Source organism: Grus americana, chromosome 29 (assembly GCF_028858705.1).
Source record: "Grus americana isolate bGruAme1 chromosome 29, bGruAme1.mat, whole genome shotgun sequence".
NCBI lineage: Eukaryota > Metazoa > Chordata > Aves > Gruiformes > Gruidae > Grus > Grus americana.
The window spans coordinates 3,025,621-3,048,988 of record NC_072880.1 but is presented as its reverse complement, the minus strand read 5'-3'; the positions used below and the strand labels follow the sequence as shown (position 1 = coordinate 3,048,988).

Sequence of the window (23,368 nt, the reverse complement as noted above, 5' to 3'; positions counted from 1 at the left end):
CACAAGAAAAACTGAAACAGGCATCCGATTCTTTCTTAACACAGAGAAGAGTCTTCCGTGGAAGAGTGCACCAGATCTTCTGTCTCGGCCACCCTGGCTGGAAGGACACTCACCTGGGTCGTTATGAAGATGGGCTGACTGGTCACTGGAGAATTCGTGACATGATTGGCATTCTGCATGATCTGTACAGGTCGTAATACTGGCTGAGTCACCATTGTGCCCAGACCCGAGGTCGGGTTCTGGGTAAGGATTAGCGGCTGTCCACTTTGCTGAACAAGAGGATTGCCAGCTGGAAGAAAAACAGAAACATAGCAAAAGTCACATTTGTCAGGTAAAAAGGCTGCTGCTTCTCACACGCACTCAGCTGGCAATTTTAGCCTTCAGAATTTGAATGAGTTTTCCAGAGCCTGCTTTAAAAGTAAACTTGTGAACCTATTCAACCCTTTTATATATTGTTTTAATATTCCTATTTAGGCTAGGATTTTTCAAGCTGCCTAGGAACTAGGTGTTCAGTCTCTGTGGTTGCTCAAGGCTAAGGGATTTGATTATTCTGGCTCCTGTGTGCCCTTCGAACACAGCCACAGCAGCTAAAGAAAATATTTCTTCTAGTCTTGTTAACTATCAAGTAAAAATTCACCTGCTAGCAGATACTGGGAAAACTCATGCTGAACCCCTACAACCCCTGGCACAGAAGGTGTACCAGAGGGAGAGCTACACTGAAAGTTGCTGAACAGCATCGACAACCACAGGCCACTGGGGACACCAGAGTCTGCGGAGGGCTTCAACTAGCCAGGACCAGGAGGTCACAAGAATTCTGAAGTAACCTGAAGTTACAAGATAGAAAGAGGACTATAGGACTGAGTCGTCACATAGTGGTAGACAAGCTTCAACTTTAACAAAAGAAGAAAAAAAAAAGAGATTGAAAACATCTGGATCACACTGAAGTCATGACGTGCATGCAGCCTGTGTCATAAGAATATCTTATAATGGTTCAAAGTGCTTATTCTCTTGATTCAAGAGCGAAACATTCTGCTTGAAACAAAGTTAAGATGGGGAAGAGACAGCAGTTTTATCTGCTAAACTCAACATCCTTAATATCACACAGTACATGAAACATTTCACACAAGTTCTTTGGTCTGACAGCGCGTTCACGTAATTACAACCAACCAGGTTACCGCAGCTTCACAAGATACCACATGTCAGCCGAGACCCACTGTCTGTACACGTGCTCCTCCGTTTGGAAGTAAAACCACTCACTGTGTTTTTATTTAGTATTTGCTCGTTTGACAATTAACTTGTGCTTTATGCTAAGGAGTGGCAACTTGATTCCTCGCAACTGTGCTGACGTACCTGTCAGGGAGCTCTAACACTGGCACGACCCACCATCACGCCCAGAGGGATTTCCCTGATGGATTTTCACTGTATAGATCTACTACAGACTTGCTGCTTACAGACACAGCTGCATAGTAACTCTGCCACGAGGTTTGGTCCTCCAGTGCGCATCATCTCATGACCGCCAATGTCCCAATGCCACTGCTGGAGTTACCTAATGCTTTCCATTACCTGCAGGTGAAAAGGGATCCCATTGCTTTGTGAACCGCTAACTGTGCGAATCAAGGTTTCTATGACAGAGGGCTGCCTCAATGTTTTAGGGTTTTTTTGGTGGTAGGCTGCAACAAGTAGAATTGCTCAGTCATTAAAGAAAAGCAAAATTTGCTGCTTCTGATGCCTTTTTTTTTTTTTCCTTCTAACATTTTCCTCTGCACAGCCACCCAAGGGCTATCCGTGATCCCCAACTACCCCTAGGAAAATCCACAGGGGTAGGGAACATCAATCAGCTTCTGGCCATCTTGGCTTGCACCAGCCCAGCAGCCACTTCCCAGCCGTTGGCTGTGTCCTTCGGTCAAGATCCCATTTGTCCCACACGTGCTCTCAGTTCCACGAGCTCTCACTTGCCAACCAGGGCAGACTTGCAATATTTGCACTGAATGAGGAAACACGAAGCCAGGAATATTGCCCAGTTGCTTCTGGCAACTTGGGGGCCAATGTCACACCAAAACAAAGATCAGAAGAGTCTCCCATCTACTGCCAGTGTTTGCTGGCACCCGAGATGGGGAAGGAACTAAAAGGAACAGAAGAAAGGATGAGGGAGGAGGCTGTGAAGAAAGGTGCTAGTGAAAGGTGGGATGAAACGGTCTATAACCGCCAAGGTACCGGTTCAGGGAACACAGAACAAACCTTCGCTACTGACAAACACTAACAATGCTCAGCAGGACGCTTCTGACATCGTTCCCCTTCAGCGACCAGTCTGCTGGAGGACAGACACAATTCTCTGTTCCCACACACTACGTCAGCTCAAGCTCGCACTGTGAATCCAGCTAAGAAGTAACCACAAAGGTCAGCTACTGTAATCTTCATACACCCTCTCACAACGCAAGCTTTAACTCACGGGCAGATGTTGTCTTTTCCACAGAGATCCACCTCACTTTGCGCACAGCCTGGACAACGGTCAGGCAACAAACCAAAGCTATGCAGGAACGAGGAGATGTCTGCACGCACCTGCCTCTTGTACTGTAAGGGATGGAAATATGATGGGAGCAAGGGACCATGGAAGAGAGGGGTGTTTTGGTACCTAAGGTTATTGACTATCATCTGGAAAAAAATGAATCTTATCTTATTAAGCAGTTCAGCAAGAAAAATTTTTAAAAAATATTAGTTTTTCCTCTGGTGATTGCTACATCTTCATCTCCTAAATGCCTATTACAGGTGGCATGTGGCCAGGTCTAAAGACAGCGAGGAGCTGCCAAGAGCAAGTGATCACACATAAAATGCATTACTTTTTCCAAACATCATGAGGAAGGGAAAACATTTTTAAAAAAATAAATAAATCAGGCCACAAATATTTCCAACTCAACTCCAGGAAATGAGCAGGATACTTATTTAGGCTTCAGCTCCTTCTTCCTCTATACCATTCTCCCTCACAAAATGTAGCTCACTCGTGTATTTGTGTTCATGCGTTACTCAATCCCACGTTACTACAATCCACGTCTTGAGGACAAAGGGCTCCTGGATGGGCAGAGGAAGGCGTGATGCAGGAAGCCCACAGGAACCTTCCCACCGTAGATTTGCAGCACAGTATGACACAAGACCGACAAATCCTCCAGGTCTGGATTCTCCAAACTGCTGATGTCAGAGGAAAGGGTTGCCATACCCAAATAGCAAGTGTTTCCCATGTAACTGTGTAAATCCAGGAAAAGACCTGCTGCATGCCAAAATGTTCTGACCCACAGCCAGAACAGCTTCTTCTAATGGGAGATGCTTTACACTGACAGTCTGGCTGCTGCCTGGCTGGCAGCCCTCAGGGTACAGAATCCAAATGTTTTCATGAAGATTCTGCTCGGCAGACACAGTTGGGTGATGGAAGACACCATCAGAAGGTTCAGATCCAAGCCACACAGCTGCCTGCCCACACACCGCATCTTGCTTCGCTTTTTCAAGCGCCTTAGACAGTGGGGGAGACTGCTGGAAAGAGACACCAGTTCCCACTTCCAGAGCATGAAAAAAAACCCCACCTCAAAACCCCCCCAAAACGCATCAATCGGCAAGCATAACCTCAAACCAAGGCAGAGGATGGAGATGCTGAGATGTCATGAAGGCTACCAGCCTATCTTTGACCATTTGCTTCTTCAGGATAAAAAAGAATGAGCACGAAGCCACCTCTGTCTAAGCTTTGTGCATGCTACCTCCAGTCCCAAGTGAAAAAGAGGGCATGCTTCCAGGCTTTGCTTTTTTATAAAGCAAGGTCTCGGAAGAGGGACAGGAAAAAAAAATAAAAATGGAAGGAGTGAATGAAAACTAGAGACAAATAGCCTGGATTTACAGTCTTTAAAAAAATTGAGAGAGGTAATCCCTTCACAATATGAAGATGATTATCAAAGAAGAGACAGAGAAGTTAAGAAAAAAAAAAAACCATAAAAAAAACTTTGGATAGTTCTACCAGGTTCTAAACATTTACATCCCACCTCGTATCTGATGAAGGCCCAAATCCAGAGCATCAGCAGATCATTTTCTCCTCCTCAGTGTCTCGAGGATTTTACTTGGCTAAGAAGGAGCAGACCGTCACCCCCAAATCTTTCAAGAAATGCAGACCTTGCCAAACACTGGAAGTCTGCGACTGCAAGTGAGAGGTCTTACGCTGCCACTGGAACTTCCATGAGGAACCCTGAAGACTGGAGGCATGACGACCTCATGGTTAGCACAGAGGCCACTGTGCAACCTCAAGTGGAGTGTGACAGGTTCCCAACTCCTTCTAGCACTCCTTGGGAGTTTACAAATAATCTGGGAAGACTTGTACTAGTTTAACAAACAAAAGTTGACTTTGGGTTTAAGTCCATTTTAAAGCAGAGACCAGCTGACAAAGATCTTCTGGTCCAATCAGGCCAAGGATTTTGGCTCTTTTCTCTCAATGTGGACTTGGCAGGTCCCTGCCACGTTGCTCTCTCCTGAAACACTATCATTACGAGACAAAACAATAGCAGAAGCATATATAAATACTCTAATTCCTTACCAGAAACCGCAGGTTCTTTTCAATGTGCCCAGGATGGACATAGTTGTATGCCCAATTATTATTTTTTTTTCCAGGCTTTGGTAGACTTTCATTAGTGAGAATGACAAGCCTTCTGGAGTAGCATGTCCAAGAGTGTGCAGGACTTCTCTTAGATTGTTCCCAAGATGGTGTGTAAGGTTTCCACAGGTCCTGGAGCACTTTGAACTCACCGGCCAAGACAGATGTGCATTGATTCACTACTTCATCTAGGGAGAATGAGGAGACCATGGCAGAAATCAGCTGCTGGGAAAGAACAAATTACGTTCTTCTCTCTTCTTCTCCTGCCTCTCAAGTGTACGATTTTCCAAGTAGCTTGCTGGAAACAGCTTAATTGGCTTCTTGGAGGAGGGCGATTTAGACCTAATGCCAGTTGATGAAGCAAGCCTCCCGAACAGCCCGTTCAGTGCAATGATCCTTGCGAATCCTAGGCCTCTTCCTACGCTTCTTGAACTCCTCCTTGACTCCCAGTACGCTACCAGGAAGGCAGAACGTAGACATGTAGAAGAGGAGTTTCTTTATTCTCTCTCAACTAAGCACAGCAGAAACGCTCTCCTCTAAAGGAGAAGCCACTCCTGTCAGATGTGCCCTGCCTGATCACAGGAGAGGTTGGACTGACAAAGCCTCTTTGAGCTGACAGTCCAGAAACCCCCATACGGACGATCTGCACTTTACAACAGTGTAAACTTCCAAGAGAAGAATGCTAGTGCTGAGCCCATCAACAAATTGCTTTGCACTGCAAACAACCCAGGTGCCGAGATAGGGACCCCAAAGGCAGAGCACGCCATGCCATTGCTAAGGAGGCCATTGGTGCCCAGACTCCCACTGCTGACGTGATCTGCATCAAAACCAGCGATAAACGGTTAGGACTGGTGTCAGCATGTCATGATTTAGAGGTTACCATACACGCAGACTTTGAATTCAACACTTGGACATCAATAAAGGTCCTCTCGGGCTTACGAAGGTGAGACTAATAACCTGGGATGACTCAATTCCTTGATGACCTTGTTTTCTGATGAATGGCACTTGGCGGCCAGCACCGATAGCTGAGGGGGTGAACAGAAGCATCATAGGGACCATGTAGGGACATTATGGCTTTAGTGGCAGGTGATTTGGGCATCAAGTGGAGTCAGCTCACCAGGGCACTCCCCGAGAAGTAAGGGATTACTGGGGCCTGGGGACAGACACTTGTGGGTATCTGAGGAGCCTTCCATCATTCTTAGATGCAACTTGAGATGGCTCCTGTGTGCTCCCAATCCATTTCCAGAAGTACGGCAGGTCAAGCACTGCTCCAAGACGTATCCTTCAAGACACGGGAAGCACAGGGAACAAAGCTAAGAGAAGCTTCTGTCGTGCCACCACTCCCTGGATGACAGGCTAGCTGAGCTTGATGTAAACAAACATATCATTTTTGTCAACAAGTGTCAGAGAAAAAAGTTACACTAAATATGACATATGGTTTAGGGGAGAGAGGGATGCCAGGGCAGCACGCAGAGTAAGCATGCACTGCAAGTGTCTGTCACACTGATGCAGGCAGTAATTTAAACTGGACTACATTTTCTCACTCCCATCCTAACCTGACTTAACCACATACTGTTATGCATTTGCTGCGTATTAAATATAAGTGCGGTATTTTCTTCTATAGTTTCTGTATTTTCAGGACAAAGAGCACTTTGAGATTCTTGTGGTGAGAATAATTACGGCAATTCTTGGTGGCGGAATTATTAAAAAGGAGTCAAGCTGTCAGACTGATGTGCTGCATGGCACCCATCTCATTTTCTTAACAACAACAGTGCTTTTACGGACTCTGCGGAAACGGACAGACGTATACACTATACCAGCCAGCTATGCACATATATGCAATATAAGAAAGAACTGGTTTGAGTGGGATACAGGTGTGGCTAAAAGCAATCAAAGGAAATTAAGGAAAGAAAAAAATTAGGCCGAGCATCACTTCAAATATATTTAGCTTTCAGTAATTTTTCCTTTTATGTTCCAGTAATTTGAGACATTTTAAAACTGATCTGCAGGGAATAATTTGGATCCAGCAAAAAAGATGGAAGAGGATAAGCTAAAAGATATTTCCATTTTTAGTTTGGAAATCTTGGTTCTTGATTTTTGGACATGGGGTCATTGCTGTCCAGAGTCTCTCTGCTCATTCAAAGGAGAACTGGTTGTTTGTGTACATCGCTGTTAACAAGTACAATATACCTCACAAGAAATTTAAGCACATGTTTGTTAACGTATGGTCTTGAAAGTTAGACATTTACCGACATGGATGCTGTTATTTAACAAAAGGATAAGTTTTAGGTCTCCAGATTTGCTCACAAGTGAATTACATCCTAGAGGGAAAAAACCAAACCAAAATCCAACAAAACCTTACACTGGGAGAACGGATAGATTTAATGGGTCTTTTTCAGCCCTGGCTTGTAAGTCTTTTTAATTAATGTAAACCAAAATGCAAGACGACAGCCATGAGCGTAAAAAACAGATTGCTGAAAGCTGGGATGACTCCAGACATGGCTCATTTCGTGAGCGTTCCACACAGTCACAACTTAAACTGGGATGTGACCCTCAGTTACTGGGCCAGCAGGGACTGAAGAGGTGACAGATGTCCCTGTGGCACTTTGCCACTCAAAATCCTCACTGGCGTCAAGCCAAAAAGGATTCCCCTGCAAGTCAAAGTCATGTCACACGAGCTGGTAGCGACTCGACGAATACAATACTCGGGAAGGAAAAGGCCATACTGTAGGCTGAAGAATTTTGTTTGCATTGGTCCTGAAGTTAATGGGCCGAGCTATCCTCTGCTGCGTCAATACAATCAAGAGGAGAATTTACTTCACCATAAAACCTGAAGTGCTCCAGACATATGCAAAACCAAGCATGCTTCCATGTTTTTTTTTCACCTAACAGCATCCACCCAAAGCATTTAAAAGCCTACCGCTCGGTGACGGAGAAAGGCCACGTGACAGCAACAAGGAGCACACAGCACTACCACCGGCATGTTCCTCATGCCCATACAGAGCTTAATTCATTCCAGCAGACCAAAACCCAGAAATATCACCCACGTCCCCAAGCTTACCCTGAACCACACAGCCCTAAGCCTGATGTTGAATACTTTGATGTTGAACGCTTCCTTTGACAATGCTAACAGAGCTGACCAAGCTGCCAAGTCATAAATTCGGCCTATTTGGAAAGTAACTATGCCTTGCGGCTGTAAAGGGCATTTCCCTCCCTCCTCTCTTCCACAGCAGATCACACGCCTCTGAGACTTCCAGATTTTTTCAGCAGTCTAAGAACAGTTTTCCAATCAAACAGTACTTCAGAAATTCCACAAGCCCTCCTTAACATGCAGACCTGCACGGTGGGGTAGAAGGAGATGCCAACATGCAATACTGCAGCAGGAGAAGGCGGCAAATCCAGCGCGGCTCCTGCAGCGATACAAGATGCCAACGGTACATCCGGTGGGGCAATTCCTGCGCGAGCAGGCAGCCCAGCAAACTGCACTCACTGCTCAAGTCACTCCCACAGCGGTAATTTATCATTAGATGACATACTACAAGAGATACACAAAAGGAGAAGGACTATGGGAAGTGATAGATGAAGTTACAGCGAGTAACATGCCTACCTGACTTTAGGAAAACGGTTCCGTGTATCTCTGAACTGTACCACAGACACTAAGAAAAAATAAATCTATTTCTAGTTAGCCTACAGCAGCAGTATGCAGCAATCCTCCCAAATCTCTAACACTGTTGATGCTCAGAGAATGCCGAGCGTGATCAGACTATGCAGCAAGGGACTCAGAAAGGAAGCAAAGGAATTGTGATGGTTTTGTCTTTTCCAACGTTCCTCGCTACATTTTCGAGTCAGATGATGGAGCTCTGGATTAGTTTCCAGAGCTACCACAGCTCTTATTTTTGAGACAAACAAATGAACAATAAAGGAACAAAGGAGAAAGTTTCTCAGACTGTTGCAATTCTACGCAATCCCTTCAAATTTAAGATGTGACAAAGACCTCTCCAAATTAGATTCCTGTGAAATCCCACCAGTTTTAATGGGATATGGGAATCATCTGGAGAGCAGATCCTATGGGAGTGTATTTGTATACTCATCTGACAAGTTCAAATAATTTACTGATAAATATATTGCTATTAACAGATTATTTTTTTAGTAGCCACACTTTTTTTTTTAAGCCATTAATCTAATTATAGTACAGTGGTATCACCAAGCCTTTATTAACGTCTTGTAATTGATTTAGAACATCTGTCTCAAATTACTTTTATTAGTAAAGCTATGAAATATTCATCACAAGTGTATTATGTAGTGATATCTAATACATTTGGAGCTCAAGATACTTTTAAGACTCTCAAAGACATCAGTTTCAAATAACATATAGAATCTTCCTCATTACTTGTGTGTCTGATTAAATTTTATTAAAAACAGTGCAATGACTTCAGGTGAGTTCAACAACATATTTTTACAGCTCCTTAATCCCAAAGAATCCTAAACCCACCTTATATTTCAGTATATTAAGTTACACAGAAAGATCGCTTAAGCTATCTCTGAAAGGAAGCACAAACACCCTTTAATAGCAAACACCACCCACCCCCCCAAATTATTCACCTTGGAATTTGGCCAACACATCAATTTAACATACCTACTCCTGCAAAATGCATCGTGGTGCACAAGAGCGACCCCGAGTAGTCAGGACCTTCATTTTAGATCTTACCTGGAGGGTAATACCACCAATGGTAATTTCCACTAATGTGCAAGGACACTGGATTCACTCTCAGATCGAAGAAAACCAGCTGCTACTCCCTGTAGTGCCTGCAAGTCTTAGCACAACTCCCAAACACTGCCCTGACACCTCCCTCAGCCTGCAAAATCTCTCGTGCTCACAGCACACGACACCGACTGCAAGCGAGCCTTGTGTTTCCCCTCTGTGCCCCAAACCGTTCTAAATACTGAAGGGATTTCTGCTTACCATTGTTGTTCACAAATATTGTCACTAGCGTCTTCTCAGCACTGTCACTATTCTGAGCCCCACTGCTACTGACTGACGTGGCTGCAGAGAGATTAACACCTATGGATGCATGGGCAACAGCTGGCAGAGGGGCAGAAACAGGCTGCAGACTCACTGAAACTGCTAGAAAGGAATGGCATAATTGTATTTAGAAAAGATAGAGAAAGCACAATTTGTTTGTAGAGACACCACCCTAGCACGCTGCTCGGCTGTACTGCCATGCTATCACACTACGTCACATGTTTAGCTTCATACAATAGTCCACACTCTCATCCAGCTTCTTTAGCTCTGTATTTGCTACCAAACAGCACAAGCAAGGGAAATTCAACTTACTCAAGACTATGCTTAGTTTCATGTCCATTCCAACCCGCTTATGGTTGAATCTCTTTCTCTCCTTCCAAACACCCTCCTACCTTGACATCTCTAAACACTGCTCAAAGTAAGCTCCTTCTAAATCCTCCCTGGCAGGAAGGCCAGAGGAAGTAGGGGAGAGCAAGCAGCAGTAGAAGCATACCCTTCCCTAAGCAGGGACCCCCTCATTCTACTCACCTCCAGCTAGCAACAAGCCTTCCAGAGCCCCGAGCGTACTTCCACAAACAGCCTGTGTTAGCCACGAGTTGTGTGGAACAGCTGCCGCCAAGGAGTTAGCAGCTCTGACTACCAAGAACGCTCCCACAGCACTTCACACGAGGATCAGAGTTTAGGATCGCAGCAGCCAGAAATGCGAGACGTGTTGAACCACCATCGTTAGTTATCCCTGGCCTACAACAAGACACAGGCCCATCTCTATTCCAGATGTTAAGCTGATGCTTTGCTTGATCTTGACCAAGGAAAAGGTAATTGAAACAGCTGAACAAAAGCCTGACTTATCAAACATGCCAGTCTACTTCACATACACACAGAACCGGGGTAAAAATTCTTTTTTTCCACGCACTGGACTCAAGTGCGTGGCAAGAACCAAAGGGACAGCGAATAGAAGTTCTTTTTATTATAGTCATGTTTCATTTACTCCCAAATTGTGAAATGCTGATCACCAAGGTTTAAACTGTATAAGACAGGTATATGCACAATGGCCCAACTCACTGTGTTGATACCAACAGAAATCAACAATCAGAAAGTACCTTCCTTGTATCTTTACTTAGTTAGGGTTCCATTACAAATGGAATGATTATACAGCATCTGAAAACAACATAAAGCCTCCCATCTGGCAATTATTGCTTTTTATGAGTTTAAATTTCTCATTATTTGGGACAACTAGGGGATAACAACAGACTGACCTGCACATTAAATGCAAACTCTGAACAAAGTTAAGCACCTTTCCATTTAATTCGCAGAAAACAGGCAACAAAAACAAACAAACCAACTGAAATTGATTATATCAAATCATGGGTTAAATAAGTAATAATAAACTAGTTTTAATCTCACTCATTTGACTATGGAAGTTAAGTCACAGGGACCACAATTCACCAAGCTAACACCTGACTTCCTCACTCATTTCAAAACTGATCAAGACTTACTCACCACTGAATGCTGATACATACTCAAGCACTTTGTAGAAGAAAAAGCATCAGCTATGTAAATTTTCAATTCTCTACTTTTAGGAAACCGGTACCTTGGCTGTGGAACATGAAGAACTTCGCCAAACTTTTCTTCTAATTTTTGAAACAGGCCACCCTTTCCAACACCTGCAAAAACCTTACTTCTCTTGCACAGAGAAAAAGCTGTTTCCTGCCTCCTGAACTACTCGTTCACAGGACACCTGACCTTGTGTACCACCACCATTGTGGCAGCTCTACCCTGCACCCAAAAGCTCGTTCACAACTAGAGAAATTGAAATTCGTTACATGACTCATTAGCAGGCTTTTTAGCTATCAAATAAGACTACTTACTGGATAGGACGTAACCAACCACTAACGTTTCCCTTTAAATTTTAACACTGATAATGGGAATAATTCTGGACTAAAATAGTTAATTACCCGTAGCAGTTTTATCAACTGAATTATAATCCTCAACAACAGAATCTTCAATCACATCGCTGATTTTCTGCCATGGCTCCAGCTCCTCCTCCTCACATTCCATAAAAAGGTCTGTGTCCGCCATCCTGCAAAGGGAAAAGAAGATAAACCTTTATTGGAAAACTGTTCTGTTGGGCAGCAAAAGTCTCATTATAAGAAAAATCCTAATGCCAGAAATATGAACAATGTTTTTATTTCCCAGTATTCCAAAGGAAAAAAAAAAAAAAAAGTTGAGTATTTTCAGGTTCTTATTTATTTCTCTGGTTATAGAGCTGACTCCACATCCTACTTTAATAGGTTGTGTTTCCTTTTCAGATAAATCTGTGGAGTTGGTGCTGAAAACCCTTGGTTTTGACTTAAAATTGCAGTGTGTTTGCCTCTCCTGCATAAGAAAGCCAACCTAACAGCTCTGAAATAAGAAGTCACCGCCCCGAAACTCCAGCACCTTTAAATAAATGAATAACTGTGACTGAAAGAAGGAAGAATCATGTTTTTTGTTCTGTTTGTGGTTTTGAATATTCTAGGATTACTGCCAACACACATGACAGAGATTGATTATCCAAGCTCAAATGAGTAAAAAAAAAAATATAAATAAATAAATGTGTGCACAAATGTGTGAACAGTCCTCAGCTAACCTCAGCCAGCCCCTCCAGTCAAAGCTGTGTGTACCCAAACCCCTGCATGCTCCCACAGCCCCGGCTCCTCATCTTCCTCGTAGCAGGGAATATGACAGGCAATTATGAACTAGTTCAAAGAGAAAAAAAAGTAAAGGAATTTTCTGCAATTAGATCCACAGTTATGGTCTTTCAGCTCAAACGAATGTTCTCTTCATCTCTGGAGTAAAGTACCCAATTTACCTTTTCTGCACAACTCGTATATCCATTACCATATTTATTTAGAGGAAAGACACAACAGACAGTTCCAGCCCGTTTTGTCTCTCCTCATGAATAAGTCTCTCTCCTTCTTGCCACCAATCTCAAAAACTTCTCTTTTGGCTACATCTTTGAGAGACACAGGGAAGCAGAAACAAAGGCAATTACATAAGCAGGGGGTGTATCGTTGCTAATACCACGACGTTATAACGTTATGATTCGCAGTGTTACTTTTTGCTCCACTATTTACATATCTTCTCACTTTGTTTGCTTTCCTGAGCACCACTGCACACAGAACACAAGCTTTTATGGATCTGCCCACAGTGAAAGTCAAGTACGTTCTCCTGGGACTGCATTCAATCTAGATCTCAATGATGTATATAAATCTGTAGGTGTTTATAGAGTTCAATGAAACATTCAGACCAGCCAGAATTAAACCCAAGAGGATTCACAATGACCAACAGATCTCTCTACAGGAGATCTGTTCTCAGCTGGTGGGAGAGTTGCCCCCAAAGGTCTCCAAAAAGCCGATTTTCACTAGTATTACTGAGGGGGACTCACCACACGCATTGCCAACTACACTTTGACAACTGACGAGCCGTTCAACCGAGCTGCTGAAAGGAGTTTCTCCCAGACCTAGCTTTGCATTGTTTCAGGATTTGGCTGTTTCTAAACTTCACTTGAAGCTCAATTGCATTTTTAAAGGAAGTAAGGATTACTATAGGAAACAAGGCAGCACAAAACCTGAATTTCCTAATTTCCCACCTGAGTTATAGTAAAAAAGAATCAATTATTTCCCTCTACTATCAACCACCAGAAAGGACGGCGAGCAGAACAAGTGGCAGTTCTGTACTGTAAGTTGATGGGAATCAAGCTGTCTAGGAGGGATTTTGCTCTTCTTGATTACATTTTGGTGGGAAAAGAGACCGTTGTGATTGCATTTTGTCATCTCTACTACCATTTGATGGCCATAAAATCTGATGAGAAATCTTCCGAGACAAACTGGCCAAAAGAAACCGCTTCTAATAGGGGACAAACAAGAAAATAATCCAACTCATGCACCGGCAATCTGCATTTTCAATAGCCACTGAAAACAGTGATGACCAGAAGGCTTAAACACAGACTAACATTTATTAGTTCACTGTTGAAAACCCAGAAAAGACGTAGCTTTAAAATATAAGATGGATTAAGTAACCACAGAGCAATTAAACTGTAAGTCTTGTATCATTAAGCAGTGTCTACCCTTCTTATCCTAACAGTCATAATTTTGGCCAAACAAATGCTCAACCTGCTTTGAGCTTCAGTTTGCAAATCAGTCTAAAGCTAGGATTTACAAGAGTAAGACTACAGACCGTGGGTGCGGCCACTTTGTGCAAATGCAATCTTTTAATTTTTATTTGCGTTGTGCCACACTGGCTGTAAAATGCAAAAGCATGATCATCAGGAATTTCCTGCAACGCAACATGAAGTCAAAACAAAACTTCAACAAATGCTGAAGTAAGCGTCTTAATCAGGTAAGCCTCGAAAAGAAAAAAAAAAAATCCTAAAAACTTGTTAATGCTTGCCAAATTCAAATTGCCAGCACTTTTTTTAAGCAACACATACTGTTGTTTTCCCCTAGACACAAAGGCAGCCTCTCAGACTCTCATTTTTCTGCATTGTATTTGTCTAAAAAACACTCACAGAGCTTATACTGTGACGCTGTCATCGCACGACGGTGTTTTACTAAGAAATACTCATTTCAGTTTTATGCTTGGTTATACTAATACAAGTAATTCTCACTTCCCAATTATGCTTTTGAAGCACAGCAATATTCATTTTAAGAATAAGATAAAGAATATTTAAAGGAAGCCCACTGCACCACTCCTGTTCAGGAGCTGGTCTTTTGTTCCCCACTTCCTCAACATTCGTATCGATAAAAGAACAAAAGTCACTACCTTATCCTGCACACAACTCTGAAGGACTAGTCCTGCCACCATTTCTATAAGGATACGGAGCAGGAGCACTTTTCATTGAACAAGCTTATGCCTGTTCACACATACTGCCACTCTGAAATATTTAATATTAGCTATCCCCATGCCTCACAATTTTGTGTATTTGCAGGGCAGAATCTTAAATAATACAGAAAATGAAAACATTTCTCGATAATTTCACTTTTGATCTCCATAAAACTGGATTTGCCCTTCCTTTATGAAGGCCTTTAAAAGACAACGAAAAGCCCCCAAGTCCAACCCAGCTCAGAAGTAACTTATTCCTACCAAGACTGCCTCTTTTAGGGGATTTGGGGGGGACTAAATAGATTGCTCAAACTGAGGGTGTTTGTGGGCTCGTCCACAGCTATCAGGAAACACTCTTGGTAGAGAACTAGTATCTAGTATTGTGATTTTACAAAGAAAGTACCAAGAATCCTGTTTCTTTGAACACAGGTAGAATAAGAGATCATTTCTTTTCTCATTGTTTCAAGTCCTTTTCAGTCAAGTTTTAACCCAAAAAGCACTCTCTCAGGAACTTGAAGTGACCTTGTCTCTTCTAGCTGTCCCCGAAGTGCTCTGCTCCGGTATTCTGTCCGGAGATACAAGCACATCTCCGTAGCTGTTTTCTCCTCGCTCTTATCACACCTTCCCAGCATGCATTTTGAGATGAGAAAATCCAGTAACAGCTCAGGCTTGCCAGTGGATCCACTAGCGAGTTATCAGCAAGCAAAGGGACATTTAATGGTTTCTCATGCAAAAAGATGAGCCTGTGCTTTGCACGCTCTAACGCTGCATGGAGCGTAACACCGATAGACTTAAACCAACTAGAGTCCAGAAGAGAGCTAGAAAGTGTGGTCTTCAAGAAAAGAAGGAATGATCCGGAGTTGTTCGATCTAGAGAGGAGATTACTGAAGCACAATGATCTTCAGATACATAAAAAGCTATTGCAAAGTGGAAGAAAGCGGTCTCTTCTCCACATCGGTGATGGAAACGAGAAATGAAGGGCTTAAACTGAAGAACAGGAGATTTCAACTTAGATACCAAAAAACCTTCTAGGAATAAAGATGAAGCACTGGAACAGGCTGCCCAGGGAACTCGTGACATGTCCAGTTCTGGATGCCCCTGGGAACAGACAGATGGGTAAGAGACGGTACGTATAGTATAAGGGAGGCAAGGCGGGTTAAATGTCCTGCAGGGACATTTGAGGCTCCATTTTTTTGACAGTATAGTGTAATTCATGAACTAAACATGTATTACCAGATATTTTTGCACTACTACAAAACCACAAGTATACTTTAGTTGTTGACAATGAGGCTTTTGCTATAGGAAGTAATTAAATACTCTTGTTAACAGTTAACTCTCTTCATTTCACTGAACGCACAAAACATTACTAATAAATACAGCACAAACCAAATTACCCCAACTTAACACATCCAAATTCCTGCTCATAAACACTGCATAAAGCAGTAGCTGTTTAAATGTTTCTGTGAAAAGTTCAGTAGGCACATGGCTAAAACTAGTCTGATTAGTAAAGTATCTTGTAACCAATGAGAAAAAAATAGCTGACAAAAAAACCCAACACAAACCCAAGTCTCTTACTTGTCAAACACAATAACATTACTATATTTTAAAAAAGATAATCAAAGAGTATTGTAATAATATACAATTAACCAAGTGTATTATATTAAACATGAAAAAGCTGACATTCTCCATAGCACCCATTACCTGCATGCTTCACAGACATTACCAGCTTCTTAATTTACATAAAATTTTTTACACAGTGCAGGTTTTATTAACCTTATCTCAAAGGTGGGAAACAGAGTTCAGTGAAATTAAGTGGCTTGCCAAAGGTTCTACTAGCAACGAGAGGCTCAGTCAGAAATAAAACTCAAGATGCCCAGCCCTCATTCACTGAATACAAACTTAAACTTCCTCCTGTTATGTTAAAAAAAACAAACCACAAAACCAACTCCCCCCCCCAAAAAAAACCATGACAAAAAATCATTTCTGAATGACAAATAGTAAGAAAACAGATTCCAAGAAATGAAGCACTTTAGTACAGGTTTATGATAGAGATCTGCTTAGCAGAGGAAAGCAAGACTCAGAGCCTTAAATATTATTTTCTCTGCCTGTTAACATAAACTTTTTTATAATTACAAGATCTTAGTAAAACCAAGCAAAATCTCATACAAGACGTGCACTAGGATCTTGAGTGGATAACCATTGTGACTGATCAATACCTGCATATTTATGATTTTCAATATTCATCCTTCACAGAAACATCTAGAAGAAATCCTCTGTGAAGCTTCTAGGACAAAGCTGCTCTTTGCTGGCAAAACCGGTGACGCTTACAACAGTAACTATTTGTCTGGAATCATATTACTCCACGCCAGACAAGTAACAGTGCCTTAACGCTATAGTGATGGGCAGTCTATAAATAGTCAGGATAAATAACCTGCTCTATTAATTAGAGCATGCACATATGTCTACCCAGGAAGGTTAGAACTACAGAGGAAGTCTTTGCACACATTGTTAAAAAAATAAAAAAAAAATAAAAAATTATTCAACACCTCATAATTATTCAAAAGATGCAAAGACAAAATGCTAAAGAGACTGTAGTTACAAGCTTCTTTTGACACTAACTTACATTATGCGCATAGTATTTCATCTGTTCATATCAACTGAACTAAGAAAATGTCTCCTCTCTTCTATAATGTAACAGCTTTGTTTTTCAAAGCTTTGATCTTGAATATTTTTGTATGTAAGAAGCCTTTGCTCAATAAAATGATTAATCCCAATGATAAATACTCTACATTTAGCTTTTCAGCACATAGCTGGCAGATGCTTGGTTGAAAAATATGGATGCCAAAAAAATTACAAAAAAAAATAATATCACAAAGTGTTCTAGACACACTGCAAGAAATAAAGCCTTTCAGACTGAAAGGTATTTTCTCCTCCCTTTAGTTGGAAAATGGGAGAAGACCTTCAGGGGAAGAGCCAATATATATTAGCCTTACACAAATAACTGGCACGACTGCAAGACACAGACCCTTTATTTTTTGTCAGCTGATGTGGTTCATACTCATTGTTGCCCTACAGTAGAAAAAAGCCAACAGCCATTAAACTCTTGTATTAACAAGGCTGGCCACCTGATTACATTCTGAGCAACGCGATCACCATTACCAGGGGAAATCCAATGATAAAGATGTTTTATTTGCATACAACCTGACAGATTACCTTGTCATGAGGAAAGGAGAAATCCTTTTCTTTTCTCCTATGCCTCACTGCAATAAATAAATAAATAAATAAATCTCTCTCATAATTTCAACTGAAATTTGGAATCCAAGATCCAATCGCATTTATTTATCGATGAACCACTTTCACATAGTTAGAAAGATATCAGATATAACCCCTACAGGCTGTCATTATTTTCTCAAGAGAAAACAACTGAGCAGGTAGAAAGGACAAAAGACCGTACTCTGGTTTAAACCATCGCTGGCACTTTCAATCTTCCAAACCATCTCAATAAACAAAATAAACACTTCGCCCAGCCCCTCCACCCAGATGAGGCAGCAAACAAAGGACTCTGCTACCACGATGCAAGTTTTAACTCAGCCAATTCACCGACGCGGTGATGCAAGGGAGAGAATCGGGTCCCAAGTGTTTTCTCCTCTCCGAGCACCTGTGGATAGCAGGTTTTACATGACAGCTGCAGAACAAGGCAGCTGTGTCTCACTGAAGTGATCTCCAGAAGAACTGTGGTTATATATTTACAGTTTCATTCACAGCTTGATATTATTTGACACAAAGCAAACAAGTTATGACATACATATGCTATATACACACACCTCTCTTTTGAAAAGGACTTCAAATTAATGACTCGTTCACAGTGTTCTTCAAAATCCACACGATGGGATGCACTACTCTTGCTATGTAAGCTTCACTTTCTAAGGCTTTTAATTAAAAAAAAAGTATAAATAAATCAGTACTTGTCAGGGCACCGCTGGTGGCCCAATTTCTGCCTACTGGGCGAAATCATCTGCAACACAATCAGTCTTAAGGGTATACTAGCAGGTCAGAAGTAAACATGTACTCCACAATACAGGTGACTTGGTAAAGCAAAAAGCTGAGTTTTGTCCGAAGACTGAACAATGAGGAGGGACAGAGACCACGACCCAGAATCTCACAACATCCTCCCTCCAACACGATGGCACCGACAGAGGTACGAATAGAGCCACGTACTTTACTGATGGAGAAACACGGAAGAATTCATCAGCCTCACGCAGCTCCAAGAGGAGAAGTTTTGACAGAGCAGTGAGGGACCCAGGAACCTCCGCTCCCACCTCCAACTCCTGGAGCTGCTTGTACCGCCTTTCTCCAGCTAGGAGTGAGCTCCAGGTGCAAACACGTTTACGCTCCGACCATCGCAAAATGGGTAGCAAATTCACTCGTTTTAAATGACAGATATCCTAAACTCAAAAGATACCACCAAGCCTCCACAAGTCCTAATGTAAAGCTTTATTCATGTTTTCAAAAGAGAATATGCATCTTTGTGTGAATTTACAATGTAAAAACCCAAGTGAACATGCAGTGAGAATCAATCCAAGTATCAGCATGTAGCATTAACACGCTAGTTGTTTTTTTTTTTTTTTCTTTAAAAAAGTCCCATCTGACTCCCATGGGGAGCCCACGCTCACAGTTGACTATTAGTGATGAAGGACTGCACGAAAGCTGAGCAAATGATGAGGAAATAGTTGCCGAACTGTAAAGATGGGCCTTGCATCTTCCCAAAGCCTACGACTAACAGACTTCGGCACAAAGGTGACTCCTGCAAGTCCTTGCACAGAGCTCCCCCTCATTCACCGAGGCTACACCTGGCAGCACGGCAGCTGGGGACAGAGCTGGCATGAAGGGCAAATCCCCGTGGGGTGTCTGCACAGGGAATCTCTGCAACAGCTCCCAGAGAGGAGACAGCCCAGGCCAGCAAAGAGGCTTGCGGGGAAGGAGGAAATACACCCAGGGCAAACGGCATCCTATCGACTCCACTGAAGCCGGGAACGCAAGCAGAGGTGGGCTGTGCACAGACTACATCCCAGATGACATTTTTAGCACCAAGCGTATAAATGTTCTTCATCCTTCTTGCCAAAGGTTCAGCAGGTTTTATGCCAGTCTAGACTTGCCATTGTAGATTTAATTGTGGCATGGTTATAATGCTATCAATACCCCGATCCTTTAAAAAAAATACATATTGATAATTCATTGACCCTTACGTTTTCTTCACCACTTGTTATAAAACAACCTCCTCCCCTCCTGACAGGCCAGAAAAGAAAATCTAAAATATAAGATTGAGGGTCTGTCTTTAAGAGACCTACAAATAAGCTTGCGGAGATGATCCAATGCATGCTTTAGGACAGGAATTAAGGCACAAGTCAACCGCTCTTGTTCAGAAGTTCTCCTTCTGAATGGCCACATCTCTCTGCTATGACTTCCCCGGCTGAACACGGAGCCTCCACAGAATTGCTGTCTTGTTACTTATTTTCTCACTTACTTTCCATGATGCATACTTAACAGCCAGGAACATATCTTAACTTTTTTAAGAACCTAAAAACCCAATGAGGTTACATTAAATGCAAATGAATCCTACAATAAAGGCTTCTGCTGTCAAGACATGCTGCAATCCCTGCCCTGAAAAAAAGATAATGCTCTTCAGTGGCTTTTAATGACTAACTGGCACAGCCTAAACCTGATATAATCTAAGTGATGAAAATACATATTGGATGATGTTTTCATTACTGTTTATATGGCTATTCATCATGAGCAACACCTCCGAAAGAAGACGGGAGGTGAAAGGCAGTGCGCAAGTTGAACAGCAGAGTTCAACAGTTACATCCTTCGGGCCAAGGTACGTTTACTTTCCATTGACTGATGTGGTTGACTTGACTTTGCTGGGTACTGAAATAATTTCAAAAGGCATATTACATTTCCTATGAATGCTATCATTTAAAGTCCTATATGTTTTATTAAAGGCTTTGAAGTGTGTGATGCTGACTAATTAAAATGTATTATTACACACTCAATTATAATGATTGTTATCTACCTTAAAGTTTGAACTGCAGAGTGATGAAAACAAACCGCTTTCTGATTTCTGGCACATTTTGTGAGCGCAGGACACAGCCTCTGAAGCTTCTAGAGGCCAAAAGCGTGTCTGTAGCTACGTTTCTGCAAGGGGCTCTTTTGTGAGGAGACAGTCTGGAGCACTCTGCTTACAGTAGCATGGATGCAGGTCTACTCACATGAAGACGGTTCGAGGTTCTCTGACAGTATCTAAGCAGCTGTGGGGATGGTGCACACAAACAACATAACTCTATATATCCACAAGCGCAAGACCAACTCTAAGTAACATTCGCAGAACCCTGCACCCAGACAGACCTTAAAGCAGTAACGGAGAGGCAGCTCTCTGGGTGGGCAGCCCTGTAGGACAGCCTTATTTGTATAATAATTATATGATTAAGAAAAAGATGTGCATGCAGTAAGCTTGGCTTCACATTCAAGAATAAAAATTAACAACTGCAGCAACCTGAAGCTATGCGACAGTATACACAGAGAACCAGAGTAGGGAAGATGCATAATTTGTCTATCTTTGCAAAGTATTTCCTAAAAGGAGCAACAGATCCCCCCCCGCCGCCCCATCCTCTACCCCCACTTCCGATCACTCGCTCCTGCCCCATTTGGTATGTCTTGGCGACAGCTGCAACTGCTGCCAAGTTAATAAAAATAAAGCTGTGTGTGTTGTCATGTGTTGCGTGTTTTCCGCAAGGGTGTTGGGCAGCAGGCTTCATGCCTCTCCTCCATCTCCACACATGCTTTATGTCGCATCCCAGCCAAGGGAAGAAGCAGAGAGCAAGGATGCCCTAATGCAGCAGCCGGGGTTCCACAGATACTCAGGGGAGTGGGACCACAGCAAGGCAAACGCCTTTGTGATACCAAAGAGCTGATTTTTAGTACCTGTAGCCAGAACAATCAGCCCTGGGGTATTCTGCACAAGTCTTTCGGCAGGCCCAGTCCTTCTCCATGAGAACCCGCTAAGCTGAATTCTGACCCAGCAACGGGGCAGGCCAGCAGGTATGTCGGGGCACACCGCTTACCAGGGGAAAGCGCTGACCAAGGGCGGTGAGCAATCCAAGATTTGTCAGTATAAAGGGACAGGGCAGGTGAGGAGACATAGGGAGAGGGCCTGCAAGCTCAGGGGAACAGATAAAAAGAGTTTCCCCTCTCCCCCTACTCAGATGTGCTTGGGAAGGACCTCTTCTACCCGGGGCCACGGGCAGGGAGCCCGGTGCTGAGACCTCTCTTGTCACCAGAAGATGACACAGGAGGGAGAAGCGAGCGGCAGGGCCAGCGGACCCCACCGCCCGAGGGACACTGAGGAGAGGGGTAGGCTGGCAAGCCCCGCTCCCCTCGGCTTCAGGCAAGAAGGCAGCAGAGAGGGGGAACTGCTCTGCAAAGGTGGAGAACACACAGGCCAAGGGGGGCTCTCACCCTCTGAGAGGGTGGGCAGAGCCTCCCCCCACCGTTAACTTCCCTTAAAAAGGGGCAGAAAGGACGTTTCTCCAGAGAAGTAAGGCAAAACCCACCCCCAGTGTATTGTGGCGGCTAAGAAAGAGAGAGAAAAATAATCCCCGTGCCCAACATGGCCGCCCACCCAGCACCAGCCACGGGAAAAGGAGGAGGGGGAGGCAAGACGGGGAAGAGGCGGCCGCCCCCTCCCCCGGGGGATGGCGACCCTTGAGCGGCGGGGGGGAGGCCCCGCTCGGCGCCGGGGTGTTTTGTGCGGCGTCCCCGGCGGCGACAGCGGCGGGAGGGGGGCGGGGGGGGAGCGGGGCGGAGGGAGCTGCCGGTGCCGCTTCACCGCGTGCCCCCCTCCCCCCAGCGGCGGGGGCTGTGCACGGATCCCTCCGCCTCCCCTCAGAGCCCAGGCGGGCGAGCGGCGGCCCGGCGGCATTCCGCCGCCCAGCGGGAACCGCCGCGGCGGCTCCTCCCCGTCCCCCGCCTCGGCAGCCCCGAGCCCTCCCTCCCTCCTCCCGCGGCCGCCGCCGCTGCTGCTTTGTGTACGGCGCGCTCTGGCCCGGCCGCCCCCCCCCCCCCTTCTTCTCCCCCAGACCCGGGCGGTTCGAACCGGTTCCAACGGTCACCAACCCCCGCCCGCTCCCGGTGTTTCTCCCCCCCGCGCCTTCCCCCCACACACACGCCCCCCCGCCGACGGCGGCCCCCCCCCCCATAACGGACTCGCACCACCTCACCTTCCTCGCAGCCGCCGCGCTCTCCCGCCGCCGCCTCAGCCGCGGCCGCTCGCTCTTAAAGGGCCCCGCGCGCGCGCCCCCCCCGCACTCCGCCGCTCTCCGGGCGAGGCGACCGGCAGGGGAGGGCAGGTGGCATGAGCCCCCGGGACCCCCGAGCGCGATGCTGAGGAGGAGGAGGAGGAGGAGGAGGAATTATCTCTGTTTCTGCTCTCCCTCTCTACGTTCTCGCGGGGGGCGGCTCCGTGCCTTTGCGTGTGTCTCTCTCCCCCCCCCGCCCGTCCCCCGTCCTGTTCCCCCCCTCCCCCCCCGTCAGGAGAGAGAGAGAGAGAGAGAGAAAAAAAAAGAGCGCCCGGCGGGCTGATACACGCGCGAAGCGCCCGCAGACACACACACACATACACACACACACACACACACACAAAAAAAGGGACCTGGCCGGCGGAGGGATACGGTGACGTCATTTCCTTCTGGTTCGCAGGACGGTGCGGAGATTGGCGCGCGGCGCGGTGACGTCACCGGGAGGCCGGCACCGCCTATCCTCCGGCCCTGACGAAGTTTGTCTGAGGCGCAAACGCGGCGGGG

The 23,368-nt window shown here is 44.5% G+C and overlaps 1 protein-coding gene across 9 annotated transcripts in view; it reads right to left on the bottom strand.

The window, feature by feature from the left end:
* Nucleotides 1-23,237, bottom strand: part of POGZ (pogo transposable element derived with ZNF domain) — a 37,289-nt gene extending 14,052 nt beyond the window's left edge. Inside the window, exons 1-4 of one of the 9 annotated variants that reach the window (XM_054806591.1) lie at nucleotides 22,787-23,049; nucleotides 20,584-20,818; nucleotides 11,603-11,727; nucleotides 114-289 (exon numbers count right to left, since the gene is read on the bottom strand). In XM_054806591.1, coding sequence (XP_054662566.1) covers nucleotides 114-289; nucleotides 11,603-11,726 — 300 coding nt within the window. In that variant the 5' untranslated portion in view covers nucleotide 11,727; nucleotides 20,584-20,818; nucleotides 22,787-23,049. Of the gene's footprint in view, nucleotides 1-113; nucleotides 290-4,567; nucleotides 4,813-9,587; nucleotides 9,750-11,602; nucleotides 11,728-18,334; nucleotides 18,354-20,583; nucleotides 21,124-22,786; nucleotides 23,050-23,217 lie in introns of those variants that run through there. The other 8 variants (XM_054806593.1, XM_054806589.1, XM_054806590.1 and 5 more) reach the window with 8 other exon arrangements.
* Between the last annotated feature and the right edge of the window lie 131 nt (nucleotides 23,238-23,368).